General features: G+C 36.9%; 1 protein-coding gene across 1 annotated transcript in view; it reads right to left on the reverse strand.

Annotated features, from left to right (window-relative positions):
* Positions 1–20,585, reverse strand: part of GUCY1A1 (guanylate cyclase 1 soluble subunit alpha 1) — a 34,752-nt gene that overhangs the window by 6,043 nt on the left and 8,124 nt on the right. Inside the window, exons 2-6 of the mRNA XM_027739553.2 lie at positions 7,179–7,595; positions 5,418–5,479; positions 3,751–3,809; positions 2,039–2,748; positions 73–558 (exon numbers count right to left, since the gene is read on the reverse strand). Of these exons, the coding sequence (XP_027595354.1) occupies positions 73–558; positions 2,039–2,748; positions 3,751–3,809; positions 5,418–5,479; positions 7,179–7,427 (1,566 nt within the window). The 5' untranslated portion in view covers positions 7,428–7,595. The remainder of the gene's footprint in view (positions 1–72; positions 559–2,038; positions 2,749–3,750; positions 3,810–5,417; positions 5,480–7,178; positions 7,596–20,585) is intronic.

Raw genomic sequence — 20,585 nt, forward strand, 5'->3', positions numbered from 1 at the left:
ATCCTCTGTCCTACTTAGTCTTAATTTCCTTTCCTGCCCCAGAATCCCACAGAAAAGCAATGAATGGTGTACCTTGTAGACATCTAGCTCTCCACATTGGTAATCAAAGCGAGTATAAAGCTCATTAAGCATGGTGATAACCTGCATAGGTGAGCATTGGGAACAGATGGCAGTGAATCCAACTATATCAGAAAAAAGCATTGTGACATTATTAAATTTCTTGGCTTGTACAACTTGTCCCTGCCACAGCTGCTGAGCAACCTCTCCAGGAAAAATTGAAAACAGAAGATCTACAGTCTTCTTCTTCTCTTCTTCGAGTGCTTGATGGGCCTGCTCAAGGGTTGCCTTTAGCTTTCCTAACCTCTTCTTCAGTCCATCCTGGGCTCTGGCCTGCTCTCCTATCAGAACAACATCTCTCAACGCATTGTGAATGGGAATATCTGAGAGGTACAATCCACGTCCTGTAAAATCTTCTAGTCTATCCACACAAGGAGATCCCAAGAATAGAATGGCACTGGATTCAAAAATATAGATCATTTGGCCTTTAAGATCCATTACCTGAAACAGTTAAAGAAACAAGAATTCATGCAAAACATGCATGGCAATGATCTAGAAACAAGAAGTTTTAGAGGAAATACATTTTGCTGAAATGTAAGAAAATCAAGACTGGTCCATAGTCCTTACATTTGCATGCAGTTGCTTAAGAGACAACATGGGGTGCTGAATCATAGAGCCATCAAATAAGTTCACTTTTATTGAGTCTTCTGGTACAAAAGTTAGACCCCAACTTAAGGATAAACACCTAATTATGTTTGAGTATCAGTATCAGTTTTAGCTTAGGAGAAAAAGAAAAATGAAAATAATGAAATTTTGTGCATTTTCATCTTTTCATAAACTGTTACTGATTAGAGTGGCCTATGAATTTCTACTAATAACTCTAGTTCGTGCACTTTCCTCTGTAAGATAAAGGGAAAAAATCTGCTTCAGTTTTATCATAGGATATGCAGTACTCAGTGCAATTTAAAATTAAAGTCACAAATGGAAGAAATGTTCCATTTTAATGATCAAAAAAAGAAATATATTTTGTATGAAGTGGTTTTATGTTCTTTTTGTAATCAGTTGTGTAATATGCAAGGTGCTGCAGAGCTTAGCTTAACACTGCTTTGAAAGACCACTATTCTAATAACATATTCTAATTCTAATTCCTTGCTAATAGTCATTTGCATATGCAATTACATGCAAAAGCCAAGCTAAGTCTACTACCCCTTGAAATTTTCTAGTGCAGAAATGGATCTGAGATGAAGTAGCTACATTTTTTAAAAGTAGCTACATTAATAAATGAGTGAAACTTTTTTCTATTCTTCCCTTAAATTCTTGGAATGTTGAGTCTGAACTGGTAATTCATCCTGGACTGCCTCAGGTGTAAATATACTGGAATTCAGCTGGGACCAGGAATGAATAAAAACAGTCATGTTTTTTACTGTCCCAGGTCACTTGTCACAGACCCAACTTCAGCAAAGATAGTAACTAATCCCATCAGCTGAAACTAAGGGGAACCTTTGGTGGTTGCATCTGATGAAAACATCAGAATATAAAAGATATCAAAATGCCAAAGATACCAAAGGCTGAATGATCGAAGGAAACATCTACTTCTTTTCCCCAAATCCTAGAGCTGTTGTTTCCAAATGATTCAGGGGCACTTTGTTAAAGGTTTCCCTGACACTCTCTTTGTATTGGAGATGTCCTTATTCTCAGAAGCATGGCATATCACTGGCTTTACCTCAATATTTAAAATTATTTCAAAAAAATCAAGTTAGCATTCAGATTTTACTTGGTAAAAGTCCTAAAGCAGAGTTTTGACCGAAATTGGCTTCAGAATCTGAATAACATTTGAGTACCCTAAATAAATTATTATTATGCAGTTATATTAGATATTTGGAGGTAGAAAATGCAAAATGCACCATGTTTTTTGGATATTTTAACTCCATCTGAAGAAAACAAATTCCTCACAGAAGTAATAGCAGTAAAGAGCTCTTACCATGGATGGTTTCATATCAGTATTGTCCCATCTTCTAACTCGTACAGTAAACTGCATATTTAGCATTGTCATTATTCCACTAAAAGTGCAGCTTACTTTGGGGGTAAGAATTTCAAAATATTCTTCAAAATTGGGCTTAGCTTGAAATTCTCTCCTGGTCAAAAGTCTTCTTATCCCATTTCCAATTTGAAGAACTGACATATCCTTGTCAAACATAAAATGAAATGGGAAGGTCTTACAGAACACAGAGGCAGGAATCACAAGTGAAGACTGTGGTTTACAGGGAGATAAGGAAGGCTTTGCACTTTTGACTTGTATAGAGTACAGCAAATAAGGCTGATTAGCAAATTCAGTGCAGTCATTATGGAAACAAGGAGGCATGAGCATCACTTCCACCTCAGTTTCATACAAAATATGAGCTGCTGCTTTAATTATACCAGACAGAATAAGACTTGTGATTTTCTTAGGAAAGAAGTAATACACATTTAAGAAGTCCTGGTCTTTCTCCAGGCATAATATGGAGGCATCTTCAAGTCTGTCCTTTTTTCCTGCTTCTTGGCTGTGGCCACTCTGCTTCAGCAGGGTAGTGAAACTGTTCAAAAAGTCCTTAAGGGTCCCTCCAATAACCCCTAATATGTGTTCATCCTCTTCATAGCATATTTTAAACAGCTCTTCACCGAGAGATTCCCGTAGAGACTCCACGGGAACACCTGCATGGAACCACATTTTAGTCAGAAATGCATTCATCATTCTGAATCAAAGGCTAACCTCCACATTGTTTTATCCTAGGCCAAAACAAATTAGCAATATCCTTCCCTGATCCATCATTGACACCTGAGGGCATTCTTATTTAGGAGTCCTGGAAATGGGGCCTGGAAACAGGGAGGCAATTGTTGTAGTTTAAAAACATCCAGGATCAGATGTTCTTTGAAGAGATGTAAACAAAATGAATACACACTTTGGCACAAGATTTAACTCAACTCCCTTAGATTCATATAAAGCAGTAAAATAAGAATTTTAAAAATTAACACAAGAATAAAATAGGATATGCAGATATAAGTACTATGCCTGATACATTAAATGACTCTAGGAATATTCCAGAGCACTAAGGCCAATTGGCACAGAATGGCTCACATCTTTGCTAGTAAATTGGTTTTAACAGGATAACTGGATGCAAAGTGACTGTTGGGAATGTTCCAATTCCCCAGATGTTACTGGGAATCATTTGGAAAAGTGTTGTCTGTCACAGACCAACTGTGTATGGAAGACCATATTTCAGTTCCTGGAAATGTTAATTTACTATTACAGATGTAGCCAGAGTTACGTATTTAAAATTACAGCAGTTCTCTTCTGACACACTACAGTCCTTCAGAAGATGAAAAGGATCAAAGTTTTTCATTAGTATAAAACTGTAACTTATTACTAATGTATAATTCCTTCCGGATGTTGGATCTTAGGGGTGGATGATTCTGTGACAGCTCAGACTCAAGAAACTTGTCTTTTTAGCCCAAATTTTGATTTTAGTTGTAGAGATCAGAGTTTCACAGACATCACAGAGATCACAGATGTTGCCTCTGTTTTGGCAGCATCACCACAACCCTTACATGGAAGAAATGATTTCTTAGTAACAAGACTAATTTATATAGAATATATTCTTTTACATATAGGGCATATATAATCTATTTCTCTACTATTAAACAAGTTTACATTACCTGCTGCATTAGCATGATCACTGATAATTTTTTCAAAATCTTCACTATCCCCAGTTATTCTGTAAAGATCATAAAAATACAAATAAAAGCCCTAAAAATGTAAGATAAGCATAGTAAACATAGTAAGTACAGAAGTTACATACTTTGTGTTTAATGTGTACAAACCAAGTTTTGCTGATCAAATAGGAAGTTTTTAATTAATTAAAAATAGGGTCCTGGTAGGATCTTAGATTATCCTTTGGTGAATTAAAGTTTTGGTGGTCTGAGCTCAAATTATGGATTGAGGCCACATTCTCTTCCCTGTCATTGCAACAGTCCTGTTTTTTATTTGGTTTGTGTTTTTCTCTTGAAGCTATAACTATATTTTATAATGTGTTTTGTAATACAATTGGAATTTATATTCGAGCATTTTTTGGAATTACGTTGCATTAAATTAAAAAGAGGTGAGAAGGTATTTCTGCTTTGAGAGGAAATGCCAATAACAACTATGAATTTCAAAATTATTTTTTCACAGATAGTAATCCAAATTTTTGACACAAAACTGCAGACCTCTGAGTTCTCTGAGGACAATAAACATCAACCTGTTTGTTGAATGTCTGACTCAAAATTATGAGAAGGACATGTAGCATAGATTAACCTCCATATAACAATAAATTCCCGATCCAAGCTTTCGGAATTTCTTCACTTGAAATACAATAGATATGCAAAAGCAATACAGACATTTAGATTTGTTTTACATTTGCATTATTACTTCATTAAGAATATCATAGTAATTTTTTGTTTTAAACCAGTACTCCAGGAAGAAACATATAATTAGAGATAGGGCAAACATTCATAGCAATAAGCCAGTCAGCAATTCCAATGCACATCTGACCAGCTGTCTTTGCTTCAGTCAATGTATGTAAAGTGCTTTAAAAATATCAATTTAAAAAAAGATACATTGAAATTATCTATTCTTTTCATGGTGAGCAACAGTGTAGTTTCCAACTTCAATTTTTTTCTTCACTTGGAAAAGAGATTTAACTTGAGGGGCTTATTTTTTCACATGCATTCAATAAATTGAATATTCAGTGTATCGTGAGATGCTAATAAATTCTCACTCCATACAAGGCTCAAATGATTAATATTGGATTAGTACTAAGGAGTGCTTAAAATCAAACTGAGTTCCTCAGAAACAGAAACCAGAAGCCAAGTGAGCTTAGGAAAACATATGTCAGTATCTGGAGCATATGATTGTTCACTGTATCAGAAGCCAAATTCTTTTGTATAATACTAATTGTTAGTATTTAAAACTCTTTCCTTGGGATCTTAGAAACACTGAGCTAGACCCATACACAACCATATCTTTCCATCTATGCCCAAGCAGTCTCTGAATTCCTCCAAAACACTTGCTCATTTTAAACAAAGTCCTTGCCTGTTTCCCTGTACAAATGGCTAAACTTGCCCATTAAGTCAACTTTGTGAGTGATATAAATATTTGTGAATATTTTAAAATAAAATAAATCATTACTAACTTGCATTACATGAAATGTTACACAACAATTTGACAAGATAATTGAAAACAGTTTCCAGAAGTCCTGATTCCCAGTCACCACATCAGTCCCTATGAACTGTTTGAAAAATGTTTTTGCAGTGAAGTTAGTAACAAGCCCATCACACATACATACCTGGTGTCTTTAATTCTGTGTTTTGCAAGTGTTCTCTGAAGTGCAAGATTTAGCCTTTCAAACTGGGGAAAGAAATATGTATATTGATTGAAATGTCATTGCTGAAAATTTAATCATAAGAATAACATTTTTATACAAAGAATTACTTCGCTGTCCTTGGGATGAACATCTTTTTTTAAGATGGTATTGCTATTAGAAACAGCATGTCATTTCTGTGTTTGGGGTTTCCTTTATGTTGATGTCTTCAGCTCCAGTATCTCTATAATTAAGCCCCTAAGCTCATGGGCACCAGTGGTTGTGTATTTAAATACAGTGATGTTCTTCACCTCCAGGTTTTCAGGTGGCAATAAAGACAGTGCTTCTAAGAAATAACTATAACTAACACAACTTTCTAATATTACACATCCCCCCGAAAAACCCCACAGTACCATGGATTCAAAATGTAGAAAACAAGCAAAAACCATTTATGGAAAACTGAGATGAGGAAGATGCTTAGGTCTTGACCCCCAATCAGCATGAGAACAGACTACTATACTTGGACAAAGTTCCAATGAATATGACTTGATCATAATATCTTTAACTTTGCCAAGCTTTTGTCACAGATGATGAACTAGCCTATCATGATTATATAATAGGCAGCTGCATACATTTATACCACTCTTTAAAGAGAAAAAAATCAGTTACTTCGTTAAAAATCCCACTAACTATATACTAGAAAAGCAAAACAGCTATCATGACACCACAGAAACGGTGCTTTGCCAGTTTATTCATTCTTGGATTAAAAGTATTCTCCTTTGTAAATTTAAAGATCAGTTCACAGGTTGAAAGGGATGGATTTCGTCTGTGTAAATGCAGCAGAGGTAAAAATAGATTTATCAAAAATTGATTATCTAGAGGTTTAGTGAATGGGTAATAGATACGAAGAGCTGCATAACCAGATCTGCAAACAGACTTAAGAAAACTCCAGCACTTTAAATAAGGTACACTGAATGTCCATAACGGAATTGTAATTAAATGAGTGTACAGAATTGCCCATTTGCCATTTGTAGTCCCAATATATATCAGTCAGTTCCTTCAACCTTCCACAGAATTTGAGGCAAGGCCAAGTGTTAAATGTTATGGAGCTGCATTTTTCATGTTCTTTTTACAGAGATAAACCACGGTATTCATCTCCACTCAAGCAAGCCTGCACTGTACCTGTTTTCATTTAAGTTGAGCAGAGACATAAGAATATCTTTGTGGTAAACACAAATGATAATGTTTTTAAAAATAGTATGACAGGAGGTTAGCATCATAGCAGATGGAAACAGCTATTTTAATTTTTTTGTGATAATGACTAATGCACTTAGCAGTATGGATTCAGTTAGGTGAATTGATGACATGACCCCACAATTTACATAATTAGGTAACAAGACAGAGTTTCTATAATTGTATCTCTATGTAAAAAAAATGCTACAGATATAGACAGATTTAAAAGGAACAATTAAAAAGATTAGTGGAAGATTGCAAATATAAGGCAAATATATAGAGAAATACAGTGGAAGGAATGGTGTGCACAAAAAAGATTGTGGCAAATTATATCCAAAAGGAATGGAAGCAGATGAAATGAGGATTTAGACTATGAAGAACTACATAAGAATACAAGCTTTGAAATGAAAACAACTTTCTAAAGGCTTACAGATAAAGGCGGGCATAGAATGCTTTTTTAACATTTATAATTAAACGCTATTAAAGTTTTATTATTATGCAGTATCTATTTACCTCAGGAAAGATTAGTTTGCAGATGCTTTCAGTTAGTGTGTGCAGGTACACTCTACTTCGGCTCGTTTTCCTTTGTGGAAGGTTTGCTTGACCATCTTTTTCATGGACTTCTTTGCAGATGGGCAGTGCTGCTCTAGAACTGTTTTCTGTGCAGTCCTTGTCATGTTCCTCAGTAATGTGACCTTGAGTCAGTAAGGAGAAAGGACATTCCCCTGTGATCTTCAAGTCTTTCAGTTTTGTACAGAACATACTGTACAAAGTCTCTCTCTTGAGATTAAGAGTACTTGGCTTTGCACTTAAATAGTTCTCTTTTGTTTACTAGCAAGACCAGAAGATGCCAGAACAGTAAGTTGATAAGACAACCACTGTGGAAGGTTATTGGTAGCTATAAATCATCACAGGAAAAAATGTGTGCCCCTACAAAACAAAAAAAAGAAAAAAATTAAAAACATTTATTTTCTCTTCTAAATTCCCATGACATGCCAGTTTTATCATAAGTACATTAAAATAATGGCTTTTTGAGGACCTTGTTCAGGAAAGCACTTAATCTCATGTGCCCTTTCAAGCATGTAACCCCTACTGACTTCAATGCTTCAGGTAACTAGAGTTGCATGCACAGTTAAGTTCTTGGATGAATGGGGACCGGAGTGATTATGGCAGAGGACTTGTTTTATCTGATATATTTTTGGTCACATAGATGGATGAGGTTTCTGAAAGAGCAGAATTCTAATGAGAAAACCTTTTTAATTCTTCATAAGCAGCTATTAAAAACCACCTGATACAGTGCAATGAAACTCATTTGTTATGGATACTTTAATCTCATTTACTTGATGCTTGTAATCCTTTTTGTAATAGCAACACATATGACTAAAGTTAGTATGTGCACTTCAACAGTAAACCATCCAAAGCCAAAGGTTAGCATCTTGTGTAAAAACAACTGACTGGTGACAACTAACACCATGGGAATTTGACCACATAACTGAAGCTGTTGCTCGGAAACATCAAAGGATTTTTATGTTTTTTAAGGTGATAACTTTTGAACACCGTATTTAAAAAAAAGGCTGCACTTTTGATTTTAATAAGGGTTCCCTGTTTGTTACAGGGCCAAAGCCCAGCTAGAACTTAATTTGACTACTGATGTAAAAGACAGTAAAAATATTTTTACAAATATATCATCAACAAAAGGAGGGCTAAGGAGAATCTCCATCCTTTGTTGGCTGCAGGAGGAAACATAGTGACAAAGGATGAGAAAAAGGCTCAGGTACTTAGTGCTTTCTTTGCTTCAGTCTTCAATAGCAAGAGCAGTTGTCCTCAGGGTACCAAGGCCCTGTGGTGGAAGACAGAGATAGAGAGCAGAATGATGCCCCCATAATCCAGGAGAAAGTGATCAGTGACCTGCTACACGACTTAGACACACACAGGTCCATGGGGCCTGATGGGATGCACCCAAGATTACTAAGAGAAGTGGCAGAAGAGCTCACCAAGCCATTTTCCATCATTTACCAGCAGCCAGGCTAACTTTACTAGGCTAACTGGGGAGGTCCCAGTTGATGGGACATTAGCTAAGGTAATGTCCATCCACAAAAAGAGTCAGAAGGAGGATGTAGCCTGTCAGCCTGACCTCAGTGCCAGGGAAGGTCATGGAGAAGGTCATCCTGGGTGCCATCACACAGCAACATGCAGGACAACCAGGGGAGCAGGCCAGCGTGGGTTTATGAAAGGCAAAACCTGCCTGAAAAACCTGATCTCATTCTATGACAAGGTGACCTACTTGATGGATGAGGGAAAGGATGAAGTCTACCCTACTCAAATAAAGACTTTGACACCATTTCCCACAACATTCTCCTGGAGAAACTGGCTGCTTATGGCTTGGACAAGCACACTCTTTCCCAGGCAAAAAACTGGTTAGATGTCTGGGCCCAGAGTGGTGGTGAATGGAGTTAAATCCAGTTGGCACGTCAACAGTGGGGTTCCCCAGGGCTCAGGATTGAGGACAGTCCTGTTCAATGTCTTTATCGATGTCCTGGATGAGGGGATTGAGTGCACCCTCAGTCAGTTTGTAGGCAGCATCAAGTTGGGCAGGAGTGTTGATCTGCTGGAGGACTGGAAGGCTCTGCAGGGGGATTTGGACAGGATGGATCTATGTGATAAGGGCAGTGGTATAAGGTTCAACAAGGTCAAGTGCTGGGTCCTGCCCTTGGGTCAAAACAACCCCATGCAGTGCTACAGGCTGGGGGCAGAGTAGCTGGAAAATTGCACAGTGGAAAAAGACCTGAGGGTGCTGGTTGACAGCAGCTGAACATGAGCCAGCAGTGTGCCCAGGTGGCCATGAAGGCCAATGGATCCTGGCCTGTATCAGCAGTAGTGTAGCCAGCAGGACCAGGGCGGTGATTGTTCCCCTGCACTCAGCTCAAATCCTGTGTCCAATTTTGGGCCCTTTAGTTCAAGAAAGACATTGAGGTGCTGGAGTGTGTCCAGAGAAGGGCAATGGAGATGGCGAAGGGTCTGGAGCACAAGTCGTATGAGGGGCAGCTTGAAGAAGCTGGGGGTGTTTAGCCTGGAGAAAAGGAGACTCAGGGGTGACCTTACTGCTCTCTACAATGACCTGAAAGAAAGTATAGTGAGGTGAGGGTTACCAAGTGACAGGACAAGAAGAACTGGCCTCAATTTTTGCCAAGGGAGGTTCAGACTGGATATTAAGAAACATTTGTTCATGGAAAGAGCATTCAGAATTGGAATAGGCTGCTCAGGGAAATGGCAGAATCATCATCCTTGGAGGTATTTAAAAGATGTGTAGATGTGGTGCTAAGAGGCATGGTTTAATGGTAAAGATGGAAGTGCTGGGTTAATGGTTAGACTCAATGATCTTAAAGGTCTTTCCAACCTAAACAATTCTATGATTTATTTCAGTTAGAGAATCTGAAAAAGGCTCTTTCATTCATTTTCTATTGACTGTATCTTATTGAATCACATCCTTTCATCCTCATATGACACTACTTTATAAAGATAATCCTCAAGAGCTTTTGGTGACTCTGGAAGCAGCTATGTATTACATTTTTCTCTCTGCAGATATAGGACAATAACTATGTCTTTCAAAGGTGCTATAGCTTTAATAAGCATGTGCACCAAACCACTTGTTTCTGCCCCTGAGACACCCAAAGGGCTTTTAGGGTCACACAGCAACTGTATCAGGGTTAAAAATAACTAATTCCCTGATACAGGTTATCAGCAGAACAGCTGGAATGAATGGCACAGCAGAGGAGTGCTGCAGACCCAGCACAAGTGGCGTGGATAAAAGGAGAAACAGGCAGAAACTACTTTCATTGGATCTGCTGCTGCAAAAAAATATTTGGCAGAAAAGGCCCCTTTAAAGTATGCTGTAATACTAATGTTGTCAGGCCAGCTTCTAGGGGGCATCTATCAAAATTAAAAGTATTATTTTAAGAATCAATAAACACAATGCTAAGAACAAGAGACTGAAGAATGTTTATATAACATTCTATATTTCTGATTTCAGTTTTTACTTAGAAACTCATTTGTTTCTGCTGCAGGGACATCAGTAATGCTTCATTTTTTATTGCTGAATACTACTATGTAGCAAAAAAGGCAGTGAAAAATTCAAAGCAAGAACCAGACTCCAAATACATAACTATCCATAATACTTTATACTGTAAGCATTGTTTTATATATATATATATGAGTATTTTTATTCAGAAGGCACTATATACCCATATTACTATATACACATATTACTATACTACGAAAGAAAAGCCAAAAAGAACCATCTTTTCTGTAGTTGGACTGATCTGTGTACTGAAATAAACATAAATATATACATGCATCATTGTCAAAGGCTAAAAAAACTTATGGCTTTGATGGATCTTACTTACATGTTTTGCTGGATTTGGGCTGTAAATTTCTAGAGAAATCTTGAATTTAAAAAATAACTGCTAAAACATTTTAAGTCTTTGATAACAGAGATCCCAGTTCAAAACCCTTATCAATTTAATAGTATAACAATTTTCAAGCAGTGATCAATTCAAAACTCTTCCTGATCTCTGCAACAACAAAATCCCCTAAATCACATCTTTAAATAAAAAGTGGAAAACCTAATTCCATGACACTTCAGAGGATTCAAATACTAAAAAAACTCTATGCATAGTCTAGGTCTTTCTTTATTAAAACATCAAGTTTGCATCTAGTATCCTAAGTGCATCTTGCACTTTATGTAACTAATATTCAGAAAAAAATCTATTGTGCTATATGAAAATCTGTCTCACTCAGACAGTAATTAGAGAGTGGTGTTAAAGGTCTGATAGGAGAAGATAATGAATCCCCAGTGTAGAGATTATAGGAGGAATTTCAGTATAATGGACCATAAAAAGGTATGAGAAAGATGATAGCACACATCACAAGTTAAGTCAAACATCTGCAGATATGTTTCAGGAATGAGGAACGCCAGCCCTCACGGTTTTCCTAATGTTTAAAGGCATTTTCTGACCATAACCAAAAAAAAAAATAAACATGAGAAAATATTCTGGTTTTAATTTCACTCCAAACATGCTTTGAGAGAGCTCATCCCAGGGGAGCAGCAGTGTTTAATGTGAATTTTCCATCTCTGCCATATTAATTGATGTCAGTTACCTTGGGAAACAAATTGAAAATTAAAATTAAATAATCTGCTGTGAGATCAAACTACAAGCAACAAATTTATTCAGTGTCTGAATACAACATGGCACTGTGCCACTCAGAAAAATGAAGATGACTTCACATAGCATAGTCATAGCTGCAGAATAACTTAACAGTGCTCAAAATGCTTTGTGCAAACATTTCATCATATATTTACATCTATACTTGTCTTACAGTCAAAATGCCTTCCTGTATGTTTATTTGTACTAGTTGCTTCTGAATATTTCCTCTGTAAAACCTTTCTTGAGAGTGTCATGAAATACAGTTCAATTAATCAATCATACATAAAATCCCCTAACAGTAACACAGCCATTTATCATAATTAAGCGATACCACTTCTCAACAGTAGCTAAAAGTGGTTTATACTCTTAGTTTATGGACATGACACAAAAATTAGAAGCAACATTAAATACTTTTCTCTTATGACAAGCAGAGTATGGTATAATGATATAATGTCACTTTTTTATTTTCAATCATATATCAGTTAGGTGAACATGTTGAGCAATTATAAAAAGCAGCACTCAGAAGACACAGTTGACTCAATCTAACTTTCTCCAGTGTGAGAGTGATTGCAGCACTTGCAGATGCTCACTGAGGTGTGGAAGCCATTGCCACCACAGAAGCAGCTGTTAATTTGTCTTTCCTTTACATAAGGCAGAGGCTTGCTATTCCCATTCAGCTCTAATTTGTGAATCGGCTCTAAATTCTGAATCAGAGATTCAGAAATCACTGCTTTTTGACCCTTGCCAGTCAGTGTGCCTCTGCAGAGAGCAAGACAGTTTAGGACCCATCACCCATTCTATCAGTAGCAGGTCATTGCAGCTTCAGCTGTTGTGCCTATCAGCAAACACAAGCAAAATATCTAAATCTTATAATTTTGTCTTATTAATCTGAAGTGCTGTGTGTAGCAACAGAATCAAAGCCCTAGTGATTGATCTGTTTCCAAGGACTTAAAGGAGGCTTCTAAAATACTCAGAGAAAATTGTTCAAATCCAGATCAGTATATAAGTTAATATTTTAAGAAGTCAAAGTAAGTATTTAATAGTCTTATTAAATCCTGCACAAATAAGTAAGCTTTCTTTGGCTGCTTCCTTTATTGTTAACTTGACCGTGTTCAGGGTGCACACACCTTCAAAGCATTACTTTGTTTGGGTATTGCCCCTTAGCACAAGATGTAAGTAACTGAAGGAGGTAGGCAAATCTTACAAATTTTTAAGTGGTAGTGAGTCATACCTAATAGAAAACTGCCAGTTAAGGTCATCGTGAGACACAAATTTCTTCTGCTTTAAATATTAGCATTTTTGTAATAACACAAAACACTGTACCTTAATATTGAAACCAGTGTTCTTGAAGACAGGGCAAAACCCTAGTTTTAAAGTATCACTGAATTTCTTTTACTGATTTTGTGACTGACTCATTTCCCTGTAATGGTCTGAACAAATCCTTAGATCCAACCATACCCCTGAGAGAAGCCCAGACTCCAGATGTGAAAGCTATATTGCAGCCACATCTCTGGTTTCAATTAAAGGCACAAGAGGAACCTTAATTACTACACCCATGTTTTGGCATGTAGCTAAAGGAAGGACTGATTCCCAAATGTTGCTGATAAAATACATATTTGCCATTTTAAGTATCACATTAAGTACTTTGGTAGGGTAAATATTTTCCTATGCTGGAACCAAATAACAGGGAGGCATGCTGAGAAGACAGCGTGGGAAAAATATTCTCTTCCTGTGAGTCAAAACCTATCTGTGAAAACACTCCATAGCAAGCCCAGCAGGAGCCTCACAGCACCTGATCCTCTGCTTCCCCTGTCACACTCTTAGGCAGAAGTAGCAGTCCTTGGCTGTGGCACATCTGTGCACCCTCACCCTTGGTCCAAAGCATGGCTTGTACCATCAGCTAAGCAGCTTCCTTAGATGGAGATACTACCCCTGAAAACCCCGGACTCCTTATGCTGCGGGAGCTGTTGAGCCTGACTGCTCGTGGCCATTTTTCCTGAGGCAGAGCTAAAGATACTTCACAAACACTAGAAACAACCTGCTGTATGTAACCACAACGCACTATTTAATTTTTGTGTTTGGTTTTGGATTTTTTTTGAGAAATCCTGATATCGAACTGACATAACTGATGAGATTTCGAGCGATCCAGGTGCCCAGGTAAGGAAGAAAAGGAAGGTAACTGAAACAGAGGAAGTGCTGCAGTGAGGACAAGCAAAACCAAAACCAATCTAAAGCACCTGGAAACTACTCTCATACTTTAAAGGAATATATTTCTAAATATAGGATTAATCTGCATTTTCAGTCCCTGAAAGTAAAATACTTCCACAAAAATTGTAAGAGAAAAGCTAAGAAAAAGAAGTTTATGTCTTCAAAACTTTTTCTTTCCAAGAATTAAAACTCATCCGGAGGACATGCAGTGTTCTTGACAGGCAACAGGAGTTAAATGTAAAGATCAAAGTCTTGCCGATAGCCAACGGATTCTAAATTAGAATCTACAAAAGAAGAAGCACTGTGGGTCTAGAATATGAAGTAATGGTTAGTAGTTGTGCTTACTGATTCCTTCCAACTACCTACTCTTACAGCGTGATTTCTCAAACTTAAAAATGCATAGAATTTTAATCATTTAACTGGACCTTTACCTTCAAATGTCTGCAAAATCTGATTTTTATTTATTTCATAGATCAAAAAAATGCTTTTTAGGAGCAAATAAAATATTATTTTGTGATAAAAGTAAACTGAGCTCCTGCAAGTGCTGCAAAAAGATAACTTTTTATCTCATACCATTAGTGAAATCTTAAGCTAGTATTCATGCATCTTCTGTAAAAAATTAAACTGCTTAAAAATTCCAAATTTCTAATGCATGAAGTAACTTCTCACTTGAGAATCGTGGTCTGGATTAACTGTGAAGCATCTTTAGAGATGATAGAAAAATTCTCCTACTTCTTCAAAGACGCTTATGCACGTACTGATCTAACTGACGTTGATATGGGTAACTGTTTACACAACTGACACTTAGGTTTGCATAAACATCATTATTGTTATTATTTTCCCAAATATATTGGAGCATTGTAGAGCAATATAAAACATTGATTGTAGTGTCTAATGACAGTGCATATGGTTAAATATTCCCTTTGTGTTCACAGCTTTAAATTATAATGAACAGCAAGTTTTATAAATAAAAATACTAGTAGTATTATAAATAAAAGTACTAAAAGTTTCCCTGAACTCTATAGATCTTAGAGAACTGTCTGAAAACTAGGTCTGTAGAAAGTAAAGTGTTTCATTAGCAGAATTCAATTGCAGAGTTTTCTGACTGGGTATTTGCCACCTGTCACTTCTGTTTACAATGTCTACAAAATCATTTTCACACTGAAAATCACTGACAACTACCTTTCATATTTATTCATAGTTCGGCACTCATGCCAACTCCCATTGAAGTCAACAGCATGTTTCTGGATATAGCAGGAATAGGATTAAAACTAACAGGTCTGTGACTGCTGTCACTGAAATACTGATTTGCATGTTTTCTTATTTTTGAACCAAAATATGACCTTGGCTTTTTTGATTTTGGGTTTTTGCAGCTAGGTGTGCAGATATGATGGCAATCACAGAACTGAGGTCAATTGAGATTCTAGAAAGGTTAAAAACTATACATGGGAAGGTAATAATAGGAACTTGTAATTAGTGAAAATGGTTCATTTTCCTGCAGCAGTGAGGTCATGTCCTCGTAACTTTTCTGAAAAATATATTGATTGAAGATCTGCATTCAACCAGAATAAATGGCTGAAAGGAGTGTTTTCACAGCCATCATGCAGCTACTGATTCTGTTTTAGGTAGATCCCATGGCAAAAAAAAAAAAAAAAAAAAAAAGGCAGCTCTGAAGAAGTAGAGAAATCAGCTACTTTCCCAATTGTTCTCTTCCATGGTATTTGCAGAGCAGGACTAGAAGACACCTTCCTTTTTGATTAAATGCCTACAGATGGTTTCTGCTACAAAACAGGTTTAAAATTAATTGAAATTGCTGATTTAGCCATGTGCACTGTAAATTAGTACCTTCCTTTTTTATTTTACTGATTGGCCTGTCATTTTCCACACAATGGTACAGGCAGATATAGTTATTCATAGCCCACCTCTTTAAAAATCTGCTCTTCTAAAAAAGATATTTCCAGTAGAAGTAACTACAGCAGCACATAACTCAGGTATCATTTTCACACTGAGGTCTCTACCAGCATAATTAACATGCATTCTTTTACTGTCTCACTGTATTATATCTCTTACCAGTATTTTCCAGTAAAAGTTAATGACAGTAGCTTAATGGTGGCACATACCAAACCCCATCCCATATCAATCCCTCAAAATTCTCTTAGCTGTTTAGTCTTCTTTTCAAGGTGGAATTGCAGAAAACACCTTAACATCTGCACCAGAAGATGTAAACACGGGCAAAAGTGACCTTCAAGCCTGGAACTTTGGAGGGCCCCCAAGGACTCAATGTGATGAGAGGAGGATGAAGATGATGAAAGAGGGGTCCCAAACTCCCCCAGACTCGATTCCCGAAGGGGTGTGCCGAAGAGCAGAATGGGGCAGAACTGGGGGGTGGTCGAATGGGGATTGGATGGACATCATTATAAAATCATAGCACCTGTGTCAGAACACATGCGTGGTGGTTTGTATTCCTGTGGCCTGGAGGCTCATTAAAGCTTCTGCTCCCTTATCTTATCTCTTCCTAAACTGGCCTGGAGTCTTTTTTTCTCCTCGGTCTTTTAGGCAACAGTTTGTTGCCTAAAGATTTGAGTGCACAAAAGCAGTGGATCTTGCCTTAGAAAAGCACAGTTTCAAATGTTATCAGCACATCCTGTGAGATTGAATGCTCTAGAAATACATTACAATACCAATTTGAGTGTATTGTTTAGTTTCCTCCTAATTTTCTTCTGGAAAATATAGCAGATATGCATTTAAAGCAGAGAAAGCTAGGTGAATATGTGAATTTATATTGACTTTAAAAACGCAGGCTTCTTTTTTCACTAAAATGATGAAGCAAAGTAAAGATGAGAGATTTTATGAAATACTGAGCTTACACATGTGGTATTAAGAGAAATTAATCTTGTTAATTAATCACAACAAATACGCACTTAATAACTAACGTTAGCCCGCTGTTGGTGTATATCACTTGTGTAACAAAACTAAAAATTAAATAAATCAAGAGGCAGATTTTGGCTTCCTCTCAAATGTTCAATCTGTGATGCTTGTTATTGTCTCCAGTGCAATTGCTGAAGTTATCACAGCTACTGATCTTTCAAATCCTTCCGTTACATTCATTCTGCTCTTCTTTTAAGCATTTGAAAGAAATCAAATTGCACAGAGTGCTTCTCGGATTACTTTTGCAGAGGAAAAGTCAGCACATGCAAATGACAGCAGGAGGGAGAAGGAGTGCAAAATTAACTCAGAGGTAACTGCCATGTTCACCACTTATTCTGTAATAACTTTCCCTTAGCCTTGGTGGCAGTTTTATGTAAAGAGCGAGGTGAAAATGTGGCCCTGTGGAAAAGTAAGCTGAAAATATTTATGGGAGATTCAGCTTTGACATATCTATTTAAAACCAAAAGGAACGTATTGGACAGACTATAGCAGGTTATTCAGATCTAGAAATGTGAGATCCTTTATAAAGAAACTTCTTAAGTCGTTATTGAAATGTAGCTTCTTGTTTTAATAACGTATGCAGTGAAAATCAGAGGCTCTTTGAGGTATCGATCATGACACAAAGGAAAATAAATGGCATATAATGCTACTTTGCCACACCTTCAGTAGTGCTAAACAACGACGAAAAGATACATCCTTATAGCTAAAAAGTATCAAATAGTCGAAACCTTGGTCAGTGCTGCTCCCACAGTTATAACAGATTCATTTAGAAAGATTTAGGATGTTTCAAACCATCCATTATACTGATTCAAGTGCATTAGCTGTTGAATTGCAGTTTCTCTTAACAATATCAAAGTTGAATATTCAAATCCCACAAAAATAAAAATAATGTCATCCAGCTTCTTTGAAACTCTAGTGTCTCTTTCAGTTCTGGATATTTTTGTGCCAGAGTGCTAGGCACAGACTGCCACAGAAACAGATGTTTGGCTTGAAATTCTTGTAAATTCCAGTGAAATTCACTGATTTCTGTGGCAGGTGTTTCAGATAAACAGAAATTAAACAGATTAAGAGATATGGTAGAAGGGAAATCCAAGAACAGGTTAATAAAGAATGGTGCAGAAACTGATCAGATAGATATACCAATCACTAGCCTCTAATCTGAGGTACAAATTCAGGGTTTAAATATTGAGGTAAAGTAAATGCATTTTAACCATAAGCGTTCTTCTGCTACTCTTCTCACAAATTCGCTTTTGTGACTTTTTGCACAAGGCCCTTGGGTCTTTCTCTCATTGGGTAAATACAGATAATTTTTCCATAAAATAAGTTAGATGATTTTGCCAGAGGACTTGGTTTTTTCAAGACTGGAATCATATTAAAAACTATTACAAAAAAATATGCTAGTGATTTGAACTAACGTGCTTCTGTGCTACTGAACCTGAACTTTGTGCATTGTTTGAACCATGGGGTAATCTTTCTGCAGTTATTCTAGGCAGGGTACCTAGAATTATCCACGATTCTTCATCTTAAAACCTGTATAACTGCATTGGCTGCAATGATATTATCACAGGATTCTTACCAAAGTCTGAAAGATCAAAGCTTTGCTCCATTTCTCAGATGGCATAGATTTTCTATTTTTTTTCTAATTCATTTTGCAATATTTGTTGTTCTTTATTATGTGAGAGATAAAAAGGAGAGAAGGGAGATACAGACAGGATAAAGGAGCAAGGATGAAAAAACAACAAAGTAGAGAAGGAAGCCTATAGAAAGTCATGAGGATTAAAAAATACATAAGAAATAAGGAAATTGTGGGCAATAGAACAAAACTATTTGTAATGGGCAGTTCCTTACTGATAAATTTCTTTTCCTCTACTACAAATCCACTGAAGATTAGTAGGTGCTTATGCAAATAATTTTTTTGTAATCGTTATTATAGCCTATAGAACATGCTTAAATGATAATTTCAAGGAGCCTTCCAGCATTATGTTAGATTTTAGGGGAATTTTTTTGTGGCTGTGGTTTTTGGGTTTCAACCAACTTTGTTGATTATATATTACTCCTTAAGAAAGGATACATGTTTATCACCCTGATTTGGCTGTCAAGATCCAATTTCTAGTTTCAGTGGTTTACCTCACTAGCATCTCTTAGGAGGCTGGGAATGACATATCTTGTTTTGTTTCATTGTGTTAATAAAGAAGTAAAAACTTCCCAAACATGGACATTTCCTATATTATTTTCTAGAACTTTTTTTTAAGTGCTGTCAATTTGTAACTTAAAGGCCAGATGCCCATTGCTCCTGATTTTAGATTTCAAAGTTTTACATCTTCTTTTTAAAATATATTTCACTTTTCTTTTATAATATGTCTATAAGGAAAGTCTCTTCTCTCTCCATCAGGCCTTCTAAAACACCAGTCAGTGCTGCACATGTATCTGAGATCCCAGGATGGAAGAACTAGTTACCTGGCCTCCTTGAAGGCCCTGACCTGCATTCCAGTGAGGCAGCATGGAAGTGCACTAGTGTCAGCAATCACCATTAACCACAAGCCAGACCTTCCTCCCACTGTGCCACCACAGACATAAGGAACTGTAAGGGCACACAGTTCTTAGTTCAAGGTGTGGCAATTTATGCTTCGTGCTGGGAGGCTTTGGGCTTCAGTCCTCAGGCAAAATGAGCAGAGAATACAGCTTGAGAGTCTCGCTCTGGAGGACAGAGCTCCAAATGGGAATGACAGCTAAACAGAAGTAGCAATGGGGTCATCTGGGGTCATTTACTTTGTTGAGAACCCAAACTAAAGTCAAATGTATTTGATAAACTTCTTTGTCTCAACACTTCAGCCACCCAGATACCATAACATTCACTTTTAGTGTAGAGGCTGTCCCACACCAAAGGTCCTTCAAGTGCTATTTCCCACCAAAGTCAAAGAACAACCACTCAGCATGTGCCGTTTTCTAAATCTGTAAAATGGAAATCCACCACTGAACACTTGTTTTTTTTCATTATATTAAGAAACCACGTTCATTTAAAAAATAGAGCAAATAACAGGATGTCTCCAACTTTCTGTGTTGCATACTGGTGCATCTATACTCAGGGAGTACTTCAAATAGGTTTTGAATGTTATTTGAATATTACCCTGAAAAGATATGCTCCTTTGACTGGAAAGATTTTTTGTTGTCTGGGCCCTTGAAAAAAGAAATCACGTAAAAAATAATAGGTTCCACATCTGTGCTTGTTTATGTGCACAGAAAGAGGATCTACAAAGCAAGTTCCCCCTTCTTCTAGGGGGTAAAAGATGAGAAACCACATGTATAGCTGGGGCAGAGGGAAGGAATGAGATGCATGAGTTCCTAGAGGATATAAACCAGAGACCTAAGTTTAAGGATAACAAAAGGTAGTATCTCCTTCATGAAGAATTTCCTGCTAAGATGAAGACCATATTTTTAAGCATTTTGGCATTCTAGAGCATTCATAAGCACCATGAATCTTGCAGAGTGTGCACTCTCAGCAGGTAAAAACAAACGGAGGAAAATGTCTGCTGCACTGTGTATGTCTTCCTTTACATGGGGTCAGAAACATTTGACATTT

Source organism: Pipra filicauda, unplaced genomic scaffold (assembly GCF_003945595.2).
Source record: "Pipra filicauda isolate LSUMZ 115617 unplaced genomic scaffold, ASM394559v2 scaffold22_size4397567_pilon, whole genome shotgun sequence".
In the NCBI taxonomy this organism is placed as follows: Eukaryota; Metazoa; Chordata; class Aves; order Passeriformes; family Pipridae; genus Pipra; species Pipra filicauda.